The sequence below is a fragment of the Saccostrea cucullata genome, unplaced genomic scaffold (genome assembly GCF_032062105.1).
Source record: "Saccostrea cucullata isolate Sc308-1 unplaced genomic scaffold, CSIRO_AGI_Scuc_v1 ctg4399, whole genome shotgun sequence".
NCBI lineage: Eukaryota > Metazoa > Mollusca > Bivalvia > Ostreida > Ostreidae > Saccostrea > Saccostrea cuccullata.
The window spans coordinates 1-18826 of NW_026931166.1; the positions used below are offsets into that span (position 1 = coordinate 1).

The 18826-nt window shown below is 32.6% G+C and overlaps 2 protein-coding genes across 2 annotated transcripts; both read left to right on the forward strand.

The window, feature by feature from the left end:
- Nucleotides 1–21: 21 nt before the first annotated feature.
- On the forward strand, nt 22–6263 carry LOC134231627 (endoprotease aex-5-like). The gene is made up of 5 exons (XM_062713611.1): nt 22–137; nt 483–594; nt 910–1160; nt 1336–1452; nt 6152–6263. Exons 1-5 carry the CDS (start codon nt 44–46, stop codon nt 6259–6261), a joined length of 684 nt encoding a protein of 227 aa, XP_062569595.1. The 5' UTR covers nt 22–43; the 3' UTR covers nt 6262–6263.
- A 2277-nt stretch (nt 6264–8540) lies between these two features.
- On the forward strand, nt 8541–16980 carry LOC134231625 (fibroleukin-like). The gene is made up of 6 exons (XM_062713609.1): nt 8541–8664; nt 9580–9725; nt 9866–9962; nt 10311–10478; nt 10658–10671; nt 16861–16980. Exons 1-6 carry the CDS (start codon nt 8541–8543, stop codon nt 16978–16980), a joined length of 669 nt encoding a protein of 222 aa, XP_062569593.1.
- The last annotated feature ends 1846 nt before the right edge of the window (nt 16981–18826 follow it).

The following is an 18826-nucleotide window of genomic DNA, read 5'->3' on the forward strand; positions in this document are numbered from 1 at the left end:
TTTAAATGTTAATTACAGTAATCGATTATCATATCGAGATGTAATGCATCTCCTCTCCATATCGGGAAGAAACGATGAGGATTTCCATGCAGGATTCGCACCATCTGATTTTGAAAGAAACCATGCTGGATTTAAAGGTAATATCAAAACAAAATGCAGCTGTTACAACAAATATACAGTATAAAGGCAGACAGACAGACAGAGAGACGTGTTTGTATTTGGTCTATTAAAACTAGAATTGTATAGCTCCATAAACTTGAATGTTTAAGTTTTAATTATGACTGAACCTTCATGAATTTTTCATAGAATTCTCTTTAAAAAGCAACAACTTGTTAAACACATTATTTATAATAAGGTATTATACTGCATTCGGTTTTTTGTGTAAATTTATGAAACTATAAAAAAAATGTTATAAAAGCCCTTTTAACAATTTAAGTTAGTAAATATTAAATCATCAATTCCTTGATATACAAACCTTTCAGTTTCTTTATCTTTTGGATTTGGAGTACTTGATGTACAAAGATTTGTTACAAAAGCAAAGACCTGGAAGAATGTTGAAGAACGTGTGATTTGTTCACTCGAGCATGTTAACGGGTATATGATACATAATTTTTGAATTTTTTTTAAATTTAGATGATTTAATGAGACATTTCTATTTATCTTCTGAATTCATAATATAACCCTCACAAAATTTGAGGATGAAAAAAAAGTCAAATGAACTCCTGTTTCTGAAAGTTCTTTTTTTTTTATTTCACTTCATATTCGTTATCCTTGTATTAAAAAAACCTCCAATTTATTTAATAAATATATGATTCTTCAATATTTTCATTTATGTAGTGAAGCAATAAGATCAAAATTCTAAAAAAATAAATAAAATAAAAAAATAATCATCATTATTTTTTTACACAGGAATATGCTTGAATTTCGTGTCCCACAAGACTGTTCGATAACATATTTGGAACACGTAATGACTGCTGTTAATGTAGACTCGCTGACTGCTGGAAAATGGGAAATATCCATCGTAAATTCATACAACACGTCATCAATCTTGTTACCAGGAAGAATTCTTGACAAGAGCACACATCTAACAGTTGAAGTTATGTCAGTCAAGTTTTGGGGAGAAAACCCACTTGGAACAATATGGCGCTTCAAGTATAACGGTAATTTTGTTTTAGAAATATTTTTAAATTATTGATATAATTTACTAATGAAGCATGTTTTTGTACTTTTCAAACGATTTAAGTATTTTTACAAAACAAAATTAAAAAAAATCTCAAAAGTCGTTTCTTTTTCGGTTATTTACGTTTCGCTTTTTATGGAATCATATTCTTATAGATCAATGCGATGACAGAACTCCCAGATGTCCAGAATATGTTGCCAGGTTTCAATGCAATTCACCAGGCACTGAGCAGTTTATGAATTATAACTGCAAAGCCTCCTGTGGATATTGTGGTGAGAAACATTTAATCATTTCAATTATTATATAACCTCTGTCCGCTATTGGCTCTTACATTATACAAATTAAGGTGATTCAAATCTGTTGTGAAAGTAAAATAATTTGAAATTTAAAAGATAAGAACTTTCATATAAAGGACAAGTTTCTGGTTTAAGAATCATAAAAAAATATATGTTAATGCATTGGTTCCCATGGCAACAACCTCTTAGTATACCCTTGTTGAAAAATGCGCAGGGGTAATAAAGAAGCATGAAGAATGAGTTTCGTAATATTGGTATAAAGAAATGTAATTTAACTCTAGAAAACGATAAGAAATGTGTAAAAAAAAAATAACAAAAATAAAATGTTTTTTTTTTGTTTCCCGTATCTTAAAAGATAAAAATCTACCACCGATGACGTCATATGTGTACATTAAGTAACCTGGGGATTGATCATGTCGTGTAAAAAAATTGGCTAAAACGGCATGTACAAATATACTTAAATGGAGCTTAAAGCAAATATTGTAAATATTTTGTGAAATTCATATGGTTTTTGGCTTATTAAAAAGGTATGCTAATTTATTTTCATCGATTGCATACTACGCGTATTTCGGAGGCAGTCAGTTATTATTATTATTATTATTATTATTCTACTTTTACATAGCGCCCTATATAATTATGGAATTACCCTAAAGCGCTTTACACGTAGAAAACAATTACAATATAAAACAAAGGAAGGGTACAATATAAAAAAGCAAAAAGGTAAAATCATAGGGCATTTTTTTTTTTTTAAATAAAACCAACTGGATGGTCCATTGTGACTAGAGCCTTATAAGCTAAAGGCGAGTCTAAAAAGATGTGTTTTTAGGTTTCCTTTAAAAACGTCAAGTGACTGTTCTTTCCGAAGATCCAGCGGGAGGCAGTTCCACAGGGTGGCTGAAGATAAATCAAACCTCCTATCTCCATACATCTTACTTCGGGTGCGTGGTTTAAGAAGGCTCAGTGAATCCCCAGACCGTAGTGAACGTTGTGGGCGATAGACCTGAACAAGTTCCTGGATGTATTCCGGGGCTAGCTTCTGTAAGTCCTTGAAAGTGTACAACAGAATTTTATATTGTGCACGGTATGCCACAGGTAGCCAGTGAAGATTTATGAGAATTGGTGTTATAAGCTCATGTTTTCTCAAACGTGTCACCAGTCTGGCTGCAGTGTTCTGAACTTTCTGCAACTTTCGCAAGGATGTGGCATTGAGGCCAAACAATAGTGCATTGCCATAATCGAGTCTAGATGTCACTAAAGATCTAACGAGTGTCCTGCAAGCATCCTCTGTTATGAGTGATCTTATTCTACCGATGTTACGAAGATGGAAGTAACAGGATCTTGTAACCGAATTGATTTGGCAGTCCATGCTTAGTTTGCTGTCGAAAAATACCCCGAGATTTTTTACACAGGAAGCATTACTGATGACTGATCCACCAAAAGCGAGTTTACGTCCAGCAAATTCATTTGCCATACGTTTCGATGTAAAGATGATGAGTTCAGTCTTAGCCTGTTTTAACTTAAGGATGTTTTGCATCCAGTCTTGTATATCAGACAAACACCGTTCAAGTCTATTCGCAATGTCGTCCCAACTGTCCTTCGGGTTAATAATCAGGTAAACCTGTGTGTCATCAGCATAACAATGGTAGTACATGTTATGTCTCCGGCAAATTTCTCCGATGGGTTTGGAAAACATACAATATAGACGAGGTCCTAAAACAGACCCTTGTGGTACACCAAACTGGAGTAAGAACTCTCTCGAGAATGTCGAACCTACAGCAATTTGTTGACTTCGACCAGATAAATAAGACTTTATCCATGAAAGCGCCGATCCTGTGATTCCAAACGCGTATTCGATGCGACTGATTAGTATATCATGATCAATCACATCGAATGCAGCTGAGAGATCTAGCATTACGAGAGTAACGCATGAATTCTTATTCAATGCAGAGGTGATATCATGGTGCACCCGTAGCAGGGCTTTGTAGAGTCCTTGTTTCTGTAGAATGACTACTTCGGTAGGCCGACTGCACGTTATCATGAAGCTGGTAAGCGTTTAGGTGTTTTTGGAGTCGAGATGCCACCGCTTTTTCTAATACTTTAGATAAAAATGGCAAATTTGAAACAGGTCTGTAATTTTTGAATTCATCTTTGTCAAGTCCTTGGCGCTTAATCAAGGGACGTACTATAGCCTTTTTGAAATCCAATGGTACTGACGCTTCTGAGAAGGATTTGTTGATAATTTCAGTGATGATTGGCAAAACACTCTCCAAACATTGTTTCAAAACACTTGTGGGTATTGGATCTAACTCGCAAGACTTCGTTGGTGCATCGCCGATAATGTCACATACCTCAGCAATCGACACTGGTTCAAACGCTTCCAGAGGAATGCCATCAAACTTGATGTCAGCTCGAAGGACAACATCCATGGTAGGAAACTCAGTCAAGGAACAAAGGTTTTCTCTGATTTTCTGAATTTTACCGATAAAAAATTCACCAAATTTGGATGCGAGATCGATTTCGCTGTCATGCTCTGGCAGCACTGATAAATTTGTGTTTCCCATAAGATTGTTGGTAAGTTTAAAAAGCTGTTTGGAGTCGCTGCCTATTTCCTGAATTTTGTTTATACAAAACTTACTTTTACAGTGTTGTATGAGTTTTGTAACCTGCATACATTTCTGATTGAAAATGTCCTTGTGGACTGCTAGGTTTGTTCTTCTCATAGTTCGTTCAGCCCTTCGGCGATCTCTCTTAGCAGAATAAAGATCATCCGTAAACCAAGGAGTATTCGGTCGTATAACGATCTCCTTTGATTTCTGAGGGGCATGAACATCAATGGTAGCAGTTAGAACTCTATTGTAGTGAATGGTAAGCTTTTCAACAGATGCTTCCTTGTAAGTCACGTTTGAAAAATCAAGATCGTGTTTGAAACTGCCTATGTTGATGTCCTGAATTTTCCGAAAGGTTACCGTTCTTCTCTCTCTCAGAGCTTTGGACAAACGCAGTAAAGTGCGAATTGCGAGGTGGTCACCACTTCTGTTGCCATTATTGTCGCATATACCAGGATCTGCTACAAATGGTGTTCCCTGTAATATAGGACTATCTTCTCTGGTTATCAACACATCTAATGTATGGCCAAGACGATGTGTCGCATCAGAAATATGCTGTGTTAATCCACGTTCCCTTAAAAGTTCTGTAAAGTTTTAGCATCTTTGTCATTAGGATAATCAAGATGGAAATTGAGATCACCTGTGATAAGTTATACAGGTTTCCAGGTCGGCCTTTCCCCTGTCATTCGTGACAACAATAATTCAACAGAATGTCAATAAGCTGGACATTTCAAAACAGAAGATTTGTACAGAAAGTTCTGCTAGAATCCCGAACTAGCATCGTTTTGCAAACAATCTCGTTTCATATATATAAATAAAATAAAAACATCGGATAAGATTTTGTACGAATAAATATCTTACTGACAGGACATTGGGATACTAGCAGAACTTTTTAAGCAAAAAGGTAGTTAAAATCTGTAAAGAAATTACCAGTAAAAGAAAGGAAAAGGAACAAAAATTTTACAATTATAATCAGAATTCATTTATTTTCATGAGAAAAATTGGGTAACAGATCAACATTATCATGTCATTATTTACACACAGATATTATTTCAACAACATTCCATAACAGCCTGAATTTCCTCAGCCTTTTAAAAAAAAACGTCTATTTTTCTAAACCTTGACAACAAAAATGGTCATAAACCAAACACATATCACAAAGAGTAATTTTATACTTATTTTTTCATAACTTTATTTCGAATAAAATATATTAAGCTAATTTTCAGAGGGGAAAAAGTGATATGGTCGTGAGTCAAATAAAATGTTATGCTGATCTGCATTTTCTCTGGTCTATTTTTAGGTCATCTGTTAAGATAAACATTTTTAGGTGACCTGAGTAAACTCAAATGACCTATTGCTTTCCGTTTTCGTCCGTCGTCGTGTGTTGTGCGTCGTATATTGTGTGTCGTGTGTTTACATTTGAACATATTTAGATTCTTCTCAGAAAGCACTTAACCGATTTCAACCACATTTGTTTGAAGCAATTATGGGTGAAAGGCAACACAAATTGTAAATTTCTGTGGGGACAAAACCACTAAAATTCATGCAATCTTAAAAAACTCTTCTTTACTCCTGGACATCAAACAGTCAAATTGTTTGCATGAATGTAATGAGCATTTAGTCTTCTACCACAATTGTGAATTAAATTGATGGCACCAGGGTCAAGGGGTTCTACTGCTAGGGCGGGGCTCTATTGAATATACAGTGAAAATGTATTATTCCTTTGATTTTTTTTTCTCTCTGCTCCTTGGTATTAAATAAACAAACTAAGTACATACTTATAATGTGCAGGGATGTCTCTTCCCAAACTGTGTATTTTATAGCTTAAGGATCAGGGGTTCCAGTGTTAGAGTGAGTTTCTTTTGATTATATGTCATTCCGTTTTGAAAATAAATTTTAAAGGAAATAATGTCATCTTGTACTTTTACGTATTTTCAAAAGATGTATGTTTATATTACCTTTTAAAAATAATTTGTTTGAATGTTCCAATGATTCATGCTTAGCAGCAGTAATTTGATCAAAAGTTCATGATAAATTGAGCGACTAACAGGGATTTATTTTACTTGCAGGAACTCTATCTGGAAATATCACTATTTATGGTTTGGCAAAACGTCCATCGTCCATACCTTTGTCGCCAACATCAAATCTACCCTCTGGGTATTTAAACATACTGGGATAAAATCGGTCAAATTTATAATTAATAAAGAATTAAAAAAAAAATACGAATGAGTTAAGTTTGATGCTTAAAATGAAATTGTTCTTTTCAATTTACATTTAGTTAGAGAAAAAAAACAAAAATATTTAATGCCAAAAAAATATACATACATAATACACACAAACTGCCCTTCCTCTAGAATTATTTACATTCATATAATACAAGTATAGAGTACAGTACAAGTACAGATGTTAAAGAGACAGCCCAGGAGAACATTCTAATTGATACTGATAGTTCTCAGCATGGTGCAAAACTATAATTAGAAGGCTTGATTTAATTTAATTGCCTGAAATTAGGGTGTAGAAGAAATTAATAGTTTATATGGATATAAGTTAGAACGCGCACTTCTATGTAAATAGTGCATTGTAAATCAATTTTATGCAAATTTTTAATGCATAGCTCACTTCCAGTTTAAGGTTTAAAAACTAATTAAAATTCCATCTTATTTTAAATTATGTACTTATTTAATCACTTTATTACATGTACATGATAAATAATACACCGTTTTTAATTGAGATGCAGTCATTGCTAGCTACTACAGGTACAGATAATATAAGAACTGACACGATTTAAACGAACTACAATGTATAGACAAGAATATGAAGAGACCCATTCTTGTTTAAGAACTGTTAAATACCCTGGTACATTTTACCTCACTTATTGCCTCTAATTAGAGAAACACCAACATCTTACGAACAAACGTACATGTAACTCGCACGAACTTACCGTATCAGGATAGTTTTCTCGGGACCGGTGATTGCACCCATATATTTCTCATGTCAATTTTTTGTAAGTATTTACAATGTTATTATAAAAGCGGACGAGTAGAGAAAAATTACGGGTTAGGACACACGTTTGTCATGCTTTAGTGATTAAACGTACACATATTACTCGTAGTATTCGCTGTTTTCACTTAGTGGAAAGTTTACATTTTACAGTTTGAAAAAAATATACTCACACCCCTTATAAATTTGTGCATACGAAACCAACATGTTAAGAGCCATTCTATGTAACCACTTAAAATTTGTCGACACGCATGGTCACCGATATTTATGAAATTTCACACATTTTAAGTATTTCACCCAGGAAACAAAGATATGGAGATAACGAACAGTATTCAATTTCAAAGTCCATAAAACAGTACAAAATAACAGCAGAGCAAACACGGACCCCCGAAACATCAGAGGTGGGATCAGGTGCCATGGAGGAGTGAGCATCTCCTGCCGACCAGTCACATCCGCTGTGTGTTCCTTGTCATGAGAAATAACGGGAAAATACATCGTCAATTCAGTGTATAAATAATGGATTAACAATTTTTTTTATGAAAAACGTCAGTCAGCATTTGACTCAATGATAAATTCTATTTGCTGACAAGGGCATTGTATCGACCATAGAACTTACGAAATGATGACTATGAACGAGACTGCTGATTTTCTTGTTTTATCAACTTGTTTGTTAATAATTTACCTCGTTTTAGAAATTGTTCATACGTAGAGCATGCTCTTGCGTATCGAATTAACCAAAATATATACATTCCGTATGCATGTGATTTAGTCTGCATAAGTAAGGGAAGTTTACGATAGAAAAATTAAAGTCGTCATGTTTATCATATAACTTGTTTGTTAGGTTACCACTAACGTCTTTTTCAAGTACAATATCCAAGTATGAAACAGATGTGTCAAACTCTGTGGTATCTTTTATCTCGAGCTCTCCTGGATATATCCTATTGACGTAGAAATGAAAAATACCATTATTAATTGACAATATATCGATATATCTGAAGGAAGAGTTCAAGGCCACTGTAAGTGTTTTCTTTTTTTCACTCATAAGATTTTGCATAAATTCTGTTTCAGATGAATATAAAAATAGGTCTGCTAATAACGGAGCGAAATTGGTTCCCTTGGAAATTCCAATAAATTGTTGGAAGGCCTGGTCTCCAAAAACACATAGATATTGTCAATGAGAAACTCAAGCATCTTCTTTGAATTTAGAGTGATTAGTAAGATTTCATATGCTCCTGGCTGATCGTGATAGTTGAAGAGAAGAAAATCATTTTTGAGCATTTGTAAAAATATAAAGTAAAAAATGGGCAATCAGTGGGTTATTTCTTTAATGGTTGGCTTCATAGCTTTATCTAAAGCGACCATTATTTCTCAAAAATATTCGGCGAAACTGGAATTCAATGATAGGAATTCGAAATCAAAATATGAACTTTTACTCATTCATTGACCGAATGTGCAGCGATGTGTCAAAGGGAGTGCGTCTTATTTGGATTCAACAGTCAAATGAAGAAATGTCGTACCCACAAGAAACTATTCACGTCTGAGCTCTCTGAGGAGGTCAGTTGGAAATACTACTCGGATAGCGGTATGTATATTTGTTATTTTTTTTTTAATATCTGTTTGCTATTTTGGTTTTTAAGTTCCCTCTCGACACGTAACGATATTTTTTCTTTGGCATTTCTTTTAAAGTGGAATAGACTATTTTCAATATAATTGATTCTTATAATATTTTTTTCTCTCTGTATACTTTTTCTTTTATTTTTTTTAAATCAATGATCAATTTGGTATTATTTGAACTATTATTTGTGATTTTCTCTATTCTCTATTTTCTCTATTCTTACTATCTATTAGTATATAATGGAAAACATGAAATAAAATTCTTACACCGAGAGTATTTAGTAATAATATTCATTTCAGGTTTTTGACAATTATTTTTCTAATCCATTAGTAAATTAAAGCTTGTAATTAACTAGATCAACAACAAAAAAACTCACTTTAAGCTAGTTCCTCGAAATTGCTTTCTTGAAAGCTGAGATGTGAATCCTGTGCCATGGAAGAGTAAACATCCTTTGTCTACCGGTCAGATTCAACGTGTGTCCCCTGATCTGGAAAATGGAAAGTTTGTGGATAATTCATTTGAAAATAAAAGCCTTACAATCTGTAACTAGATTTTTCAACAGCTATTTTATTCTCCTTATGGTTTATCATCCGATCTACAAATGCATTCATCTTTAACATTTCTTTCAATAAACAGATAATTTATTATATTATAAATAATTGTATTAAATTTTAAATACCTTTAATCATGTAAAAAAATCAGTGATTTGTAAAAATTAGAAAACAAAAATGATTTTAGATAATGGGTACCAGTTTAACATAATCTGCATTGTACTTGTAGTTAACATTTGGGCTTTAACAATTAACATTTATATATGCAAGCATTATATATCCTCTAACTTCTTGTAAATATACATTGTATGATTCTGATTTTTTATTTAAGATTTTGTTGCAGTGCCAAAAGATTGTAAGGATCTTCGCGAAGACAATCAAACTAGTACAGGGGTGTATGATATATACCCCTACGGTACCTTGATCATTCCTGTCCGTGTCTATTGCGATATGACCACAATGGGCGGGGGATGGACGGTATGTAGTTTATCTTAAAATTAAAATTTCATGATAAAACTCACATTGTTATTGTTTTTTAAGGATTGTAGGATATAAGGAATGTGAATTTTTTTGTTCGAAGCAATAAATTGAATGGTTATACATGTTAATTTTGGAAGGCCATTCAGAAACGCGTAGACGGATCTGTGAGCTTTGACAGGACCTGGAGGGAATATAAAAATGATTTTGGTTCACCTGAACAGGAAGTCTGGGTTGGTAAGTGTTAACCACTCTGAAATCGGAACTTTTTATTCCTTCAAAGTTTGAAAAAACAAATTCTTGTGACAGGTAAAACAATTAAACCGCAATAATTATCTGAGTTCAAGACTAGATAAATATGTGTTCTACAACATTCGCATATCGTGTTTAATTGATATCTCAAATATTAGAAAAAAAAGAAGAGAAGAAAATCATTTTGGAGCACTTTTTATGAGACTTAATTAAGCAGTATTGTACAGCTAAGGAAAATAATTTCATTTTTCATGAATGTAGCTTTATATTTTAAATAGAATTATTTGTATCGCAATGGACTTTTCATCCGATTTCAAATATTTCTTAATACAGGAAATGACGTAATCCATCTGTTAACAAAGGGGAAGAACTCATCTCTGTTTGTTTCCATCACTCTCGAGGACGAAGAAACGTTTTATGAAATGTACGATCGATTCTCTGTCTCCGACGAAACAGAAAAATATCAACTCTTTCTCGCCGGTCCTGCCACGGGAACCTTAGGTAAGTGTATCCTTGTTAAGGTCTTAAAATTGGGTTCAAATTACGTATATCATCATAATTATACTTTTATGTATTGAAAAATCATTAAAGTTTGTAAAAGAGATAAAGATGCGTGTTTCTTTTAAATATGCTGTATACCTTTATGATTTCACGCTTATAAATTATGTTTTATATCTCAGAATATAATTTGCAGGTACAATTCAGGAATTCAGCAGACATTGAATTTGTTAATGTCAAGTAACTAAAATTTCAAATTATATACAGTATTTTAAATAAAAAGAAAATCATGTAATCATTTTAAACAAACAGATACTGTAATTACATTTGCTCAACCATTGTTCCTTTGTTATTCAGCTCACGTTTCTGGTATTTTTTTTTTTTTTATAATTCACATTTAATCTTCTACGGAAAAAAGAAGTAATTGATCTAAAATATCAACATCATCACAGAAAATGGAGGATCCAAAAAATTATTTGGTCGAAAACATATTCTAATAATAAAAATTCAAACACCTCAACGTGTTTCACATTTACAATACCTTTTCTCTATGAAATGAAAATCTAGTCTACTACGGAATACTTTACAGAGCGTCATTAATCTTACATGTCGAAAAATTACGAAAATTTAACGATAAAAAAATCATATACATACTCAAATTAAAAAAAAAAAATAATAAGAACGCCATATTCAAAACACCTCAATGTGTTCCATATTTTCAATACCTATGCTTTATCTAATGAAAATCTAATATTTTAAAACATTTACAGGTACACCATATCTTATCTCGTTATAATTTTGAATGATTTATTTCGTATTGCATTTTATACATTTTTAAAGGCACGATCTCTAAAATGAATATTGTCTTTTTTCATTTATACATGGTTATTTATATTTCCACAGGCCTTAACCCCCCCCCCCAAAAAAAAAAATACTTTTAAGGTGTAACACACCTGTTACACTGGAAAGGATGCTATATGAATTGCGCAGTGTTATGTTGGCTTGTTTTTTTTCAGTTATCTCTCTTTACGGGAAACAACATGTTAAACTGTGTATTTTAGACGTAACTCAGTATTAAAATTCATGTGATGTAAATTAATAATTAAGGTAAGTCACTCGTCAGCTTTTTTAGAAAAGTTCACGCAGAAGCTTTTACTTCAAAACTACTTATTAAAACTCAATTTTTATAACATATTTAAATTCAACGATGTAAATTTTTTAACATTCGATGAAAAATCTGCCCAAAAATCTACAAGGAAGCAAGATTTATGAGGGACTATTTCTATGAGGGTGGAAGGATATTTAGCAGAAAATTCTGCAAATCTGCACATTTATAAAATTTAATGCAATGGAAATTTAGCCTCACATACTTTTACTCGGAGAATATTTTCCGTTTTGATATTGCTAAAACTATTTAATATAGGTCTTAATTTATATTGTTAGACTAAGTTTTACACCTTCCCTCAACAAACTTTGCCAAAAAATGAAAATATATTAAAGAAGTCAAGATCAAATTTACAATATATTTTGCCTGAAAATCACATATTTTGACAAATATTTCAAAATTAACATCACTGACCCCACCTTTTTCTTTCATTATTTTAAACTACTCGATACTTGTGACTGATCAGCACTAAAGTCGTAAAAAGTTTGATATAAGAAAAAATTTTATTGCCTATTATTTTTTTTAATACCCCCAACATATTATTTTTTAGTGCAAAAAGGTCACACAATAATTAACGCGCATTAATTTGCAAGATTTGTTTAATGATAAATATTATTCAAACTATTTTACGTAAAATAAGATTATACTTATTGCCATGCTTACATTTGATCAAATATAATAAGGGTTACATTAATTAACCAAAGAGATGAAATTTAAGTGCAAAAAGGTCAACTTAAATGTACCGTAGATCAGTAGGATGCACACTGACCCCCTATTTTCTTTGCAATTTTGAGTTACACTTTATGAGTACTTATCCAAAATATACTTCTCAAAAAATCCTTGATATAACAAATTTCAGGAGTGTCTTACCTTAACAATTGTGAATTGTAACCATTACAATAGGACCGTTACATATGTTCCCCAAACGCTTTCTAAATTGTGCTTTATTTCTGTATCAGGACTTTTTTATTTGCTCAGTATTTCATTTAAGTATAAAAACTACAATTATATCATTTAACATTTTGCATGCGCGAACACGTGCATACATATGCAAGATGATCATGGGATGTTGGCTAAATAATTAACATATATTGATATACTAAGAATAAAAAAAATACGGATATAAATATTACCATTTTAAAAGTATATTATTCATTTCGCACATGCAAACGTGCATGCATGTCCTTGCATTAAGTTTTGATAGTAGCATAATGTTGGAATCTATCATACCTTTTTATATTCTTAATTAAATCCCATTTTGCCGATAAACAAGCACGTGTGTACGTGATTTTATGATAATTCTTATATATCATGCTGTAGATCTTAATAAGGAAAGACAATGTTTGAAATTTTTAAGAATTTTGACGAAAAACAAGAAGGATATTGAGACTTTAGTTTCACCAATCAGAGAGAAGAGCATTTGCATGCGATTAAGATCTTGTTATTTTGACCATGTCATCTTGTCTGTACTAATAATATATCCATACAATATTAGTTTAAAATAATCATCAAAAATTAGAAAAGTTACGGCTATATCCATTATAATGGTAATTCCATGTGTTGCACGTACTCGCTCTTGCCAGCACACGTGGATGTACGTGCTTTCATGAAGTTCTTGTATATCATGCTGCAGATCTTCATAATGTGTGACTATGTTCAAAATTTTAAAGAATTATGAAAAAAAAATCAGAAATATATTGAGACTTCAGAGCGAAGCACACATGCAAGCGCGTGAGATCTTGCTATTTCGACCAAGACATCTTGTCTTTACTACTTACATATCCATAAAATATTAGTTTTAACAAAATCCATCCAAAAATATAAAAGTTATGGCCTTATCCATTACATTGGTAATTTCATGTGTTGAACGTACCCACTCTTGCAAGCACGTGCGCGCAAAATGACTTACGTTCAGCAAATCTATATAACATGCCTAATTACCCTAAAAAGGTTTTACCTTAATTAGACAAGTAGTTCACTAACGGATAAATAAGTACCCTAGAAAAATAATACTAACTAGTTCCCCAAATGCTCCCCAACTTTCTTTCAGTGCCAATTTTCACTAAACATTTTTTATATACTCAGTATCAAAGGATTTTTCATAAAAGAATTATAATAGCTAAAATGATATAAACTATATTTGATTTTGACGTATTGCACGCGCATGCATGTGTGCATGCATGCACATGCAAAATGATCATGGCATCTTGTAAAAACCATTAACATATCTTTATATTCCGAAAATCAATCAAAACATTATAAAAAAAAATAAATGTTACCGTTTTTCAAATGCATTGTTCATTTAACACATTGCGCGTGCGCAAGTGCACGCATGTCCTTGCATTCAATTTTGATAGCAGCATATTCTAAATTTTGTCTTGTTTTGTTGAGAAGCAAGAAAGATAAAGGCATTTAAAGTTTCAGTCAGTCAGATTGCAGTACAGGTGCATGTACATTTTTTCATGAAGATTCTTATATAGCATGCTAAAGTTCTTCATTATGTATGTCCTTGTTAAAATTTCAAAAGACATTGTCAAAAAACAAGAAGGATATTGTGACTTTAGTTTCAGTCAAACAAAACGAAGAATACGTGCATTTGCGCGAGATCTTGCAATTTTGATCATATCATCTTCTCTACATTACTAATACATGTATATACATATATCATGAGTTTAGAAAAAAAAATCATCAAAGATTTCAATAGTTAACGTCTTTCATAATTATGTTGGTCATTCCTCGTATTGCACGTGCGCGAAAAATGACTTTCGTCCCGCAAACCTACATAATATGCCTGCTGACCCTAAAAAGGTTTCATCTTAATCGGATTGCGTTTATCATTGGCGGGGGAAAAAGTACCAAGGAAGAAAAATAATAATAACTTTATACGTTCTTATTCCTAGTGCAACAAGTTGTCTTCCGACCGACTTTTCTTTAGAGTTCTATGGTGCGTCATCCTAAGAAATAGATTTCAAAATGTATTTTCTCATTTACGTTCATTAACAGCAGTCTCTCAACGTTCACAATGATTAACATATCTGTCACGACACCCTAAGCTTGATCAATGATAACAAGACTATTTTCTATTTACAATTTTATATAAAAACATATATGTACAAATATACAAAATGAAAATTAATGAATTTCAAAATGTCTATGAGCGTTCATCTTGGACCACGTTCCCGAAACCGTCCACGTCTAATCCTTGTTACGGTCCATGTCATACGGGTACCACAGCCTTGCACTGAATGCCACGACGTCCTCGACGTCCCACGCCAATCCAAAGCGTCTTAAGCGTCCACAGTGCTGACAAAACCAAGAAACCACGTTTCCACACACACGGCCTCGGCCTAGCGTACCACGCCCTCGTGTAGTCGCCCAGGTTGCCACCGCCGACAGCACCAAACCATTGTGTCACCACATTTAAGTACATGTATCAAGAGGGACATTCAACAAATATGCGTAATAATAAGCTTGACCCCGAACGGGCTGCCTTACAACATAGCATAAATGTTTACACATATACTTGTTCAAACATACAGTTTTCACTAATATGTATCACACCGCTTCTTACGGCAAAGCAATATAATGTACAATATAACGTTACATTCTAAGTAATAGACTAATATCATTACTTTACGCTTAAACGCACGGCATGTGCACGTGATAAAATTCCCGTATACAATTCAAACACTTTCTCGTGGATAAAAATAGAATAAGCTCAATTTACATAATACTGCATTACATTTTAATATAATAAATGTAAGTAAATTACACTTACCCTGATTGGAGATTCAGTTACCACGAATAAAGGTACCTAACCCTCCATGGACATAACTGTGAAACTACTTTCACTGGTCAAGGAAAACGTGCGCTACCCAAGACAAACCTGACATCACCTTATATAGCGACTGGCCAAATATTTAAATCACCTGAGCATCACAATGGGGCTCTTTGCAGGATAAACGCTAAATACAAATAAGGGTCAACACAGGGCAATACTAATAAAACAAAAAAACAAATAAACAAATAACAAAATCAACTTTGATTGTGACAATATCATAAATATCTATACCTACATGTGACATCAAGATATTTTGATGTTCTCATTTTCAAATTATAAGATATTAAGTACCGCTGAAAATCACACTGAAACAATTAATAGTTTAAAAAATTATAATTTAATATTATTAATTTCTTAATCATCTACCTTAAAATCGCTATTCAGAGTCAACATTTTGTTCTCGAAAAATTGAAATTCTCAAAAGTTTATATATTTAAATGACTGTTCTAAATTTTGTTTTTAGTCCTAACCGGATAATTCAGAAATTAGAACATGTCAGTAGTTTCACTGTTTCATAATAGCACGTAGTATGCTAAGAAATATGGGAAGGGGGTAGCCCCTCGTTATTTTCCGAAGATAAGTTTCTTGCTATTAATATAAGTTTTGATAAATAACCGATCACCCCACCCCACTTCACTTTTAGTTAACGAACAACACCCCTCCTCTCCCAACACACACGTGTCTTTGGTATATTTTTGTGAATGGGAAATTCTTTTTAAGACAAAGAGTTTCCGGAAATTTAAATTTTGGGCAATTCAATTACATTTTTCCCTTACATTTAGTCCATAATATTTTTCCCCTTCTTAACGTGAAAAAAGGTATAACGTTACACAAAAAACTGATATTTTTAGTGCAACACTCGGGTGCTTCTTTGATAAGGTGTAAAATATCATCTTTGTATTTAAACTAACAAACATCGTAACTTTTGTTGCAAAGAAGAGGCCTTTTAGAAACCTCTTTTTTTTTATAATTTGTGTAAATCATCAACTCATACTCAGTACACAGACTGCTTAGAAACAAGCTAATACTTACAAGGTCCAAAATCATAATCATCAAAACAAACAAAGGATGATTTAAGGACAAGTTTTCCGCTGTCTTAAAGTTATATAAAACTAAGGCATGTTCCTTGATTTAAGAAATCTTTAAGAAACTGACTTAAGACTAGGACACTTCTAAGACGTCATTACGACACTCCTAAGTCCTAAGATAGCTTGATGAACATGCCTGCTGGAATTCAAGGACTGAACTATTTATATACTATCGCTCTTTTCAGCACCTAAAGCCGTCTATCATAGAAGTACCTCAGTATTATTATTGACAATCAAATCGAAGATATATAAATCATTTCTCTCTGTGATTGGTTTTGTGTAATTTTACAGAAGACTCTATGTTTGACACTGGTTACCCCAATAACTACGATCTGTCTAGGAATGTTCTTCTCCACCCCAGACAGAGATAACGACGGGTCTAGTGACCGTAACTGTGCTGCTTACAGTTAGCACGTAGAGGAGGCTGGTGGTTTAACAATTGTCATGACGCCTTCCTCAATGGTCAATGGTCTTCGGAGTCCTGGCTCAAACCGTGGTTTCCTAAAGTAAGGAGTGCATCGTCTATCAGAGAAACAACGATGATGATCAGGCGTCACTAGGTAATCCTCATTTTAACATTATAACCATTTTTGTTTTCTTTTTCTATTTCTGTGAAAATTTCAAACGGTTATTTGAAGTTCTTTTTTAGAAGGGTATGCTCTTATTTTCTGTGAAACATTAATTTAATTCTTTTTTTTACAGACGAAAGATCATCCATCAAACGATTTTAAATCAATCTTTATCGCGGGGCTTCATTTTAATGTTTAACATGGCAAACTTGTAAACATATATTTTCGGTAAAAGGAGGGGGTTTCAACAATTCTTTAAAGCAGTAAATAATTGTATTTTTTCCTACTTAATGTAATTAGTAAAAGATGTACATTATATAAGTTGTAATAAATTTGAATTTAGAAATATTTTGTTTTTATTTACAAACACTGATTAATGAAGATGTCTAAACGGTTAATTAGGATAAAGATTACTTAAGTGTAAAACCCATTACAGTGGAACCTGTTTAATCCGACACATTTGCAATATGATTTACTGTGATTTCCACCATTCAATTTCATTATTAATTTCTACTTATGTCTATGATCTTCACACGTTTCAATTCTATACCTTGTTACACATACATTTGTAATCTGTTTCCCGTAAATGTCGGATAAGACAGGTTTCAGTGTATTAAAGATTTAAAGATATGTATAAAAAAATTAATATAATATAGGTAAATATAGGTATATTTGATGTTCATGTTTTGCAGAATAGTACGTCTAAGATTATGCTATTCTAAAAACATACCCATATCTTTTTCCATCAATGCAGTATTTTGAATGGAGGGTCATTTATTATCAATTAATCTACATACAAAAAAAAACTTAAATGGGTGTCATTGTTCCTTTTTAATATTATGAAGAAATTACATTAATTGTTGACGTCAGACGTATTGAAAATTTCTTCCCAAAAATCTAATTATACTATATATATATATATTTAAATACCCCGGTAGCTAAAATTTTACGTGTGGCACGAAACGCAATGATGTCAGGCTCGTACACCTGACAGGTCTAATCGATTTATCAAGGGTAATTTATGAGCTTAAAGTCAAAATATCACATTTTCTGAAGATTAGTATCCCATAATTTTTTAGATGATCGTTTAAAAAATCTAGATTTTTCTGCTCTTGAATGCATACAATACGTAATTTTAGACTATTATCCATGCTGTATACATGTAATATTTTAAACACAATAACACAGAATGGGAGTCAAAAGGTATCAATGAGTGATATCGTTTTATTCTGACGTCACAAATGTTAAATGCTGTGCAAGAGCAGCGTCAAAAGCGAAAATCAAAATTTAAATTTAAGAAATAAGGTATCATTTGGGGGGGGGGTGTGTAAAACAGGTTAGTCACGTGATCAAATTCCATAAAGCCCTGCTTTCAATTGTTAATATATAGGATCAACAAAAAAAAAAATGTCAGTGAATATCTAACTGATATAATGATAAACATGTTCCTTACTGTTGAATTGGAGGCAACAATAACAAACTTATTTTCATGTGAAAGTTTTTGTTAAAGTATAATATAACTCGCATGAAAGCAAACAATTGGTCTGCTATTAACGGTGCGCAATATGTACCTATGGTACGTCAGATTTATCATTTATCATTGATAGACTTAGTCTCAGATGGATCTGAACTTGGATTTAATTCTACCAGTGGTAATCAAACTTATACTCATAGTTCCCTTTTTAAGA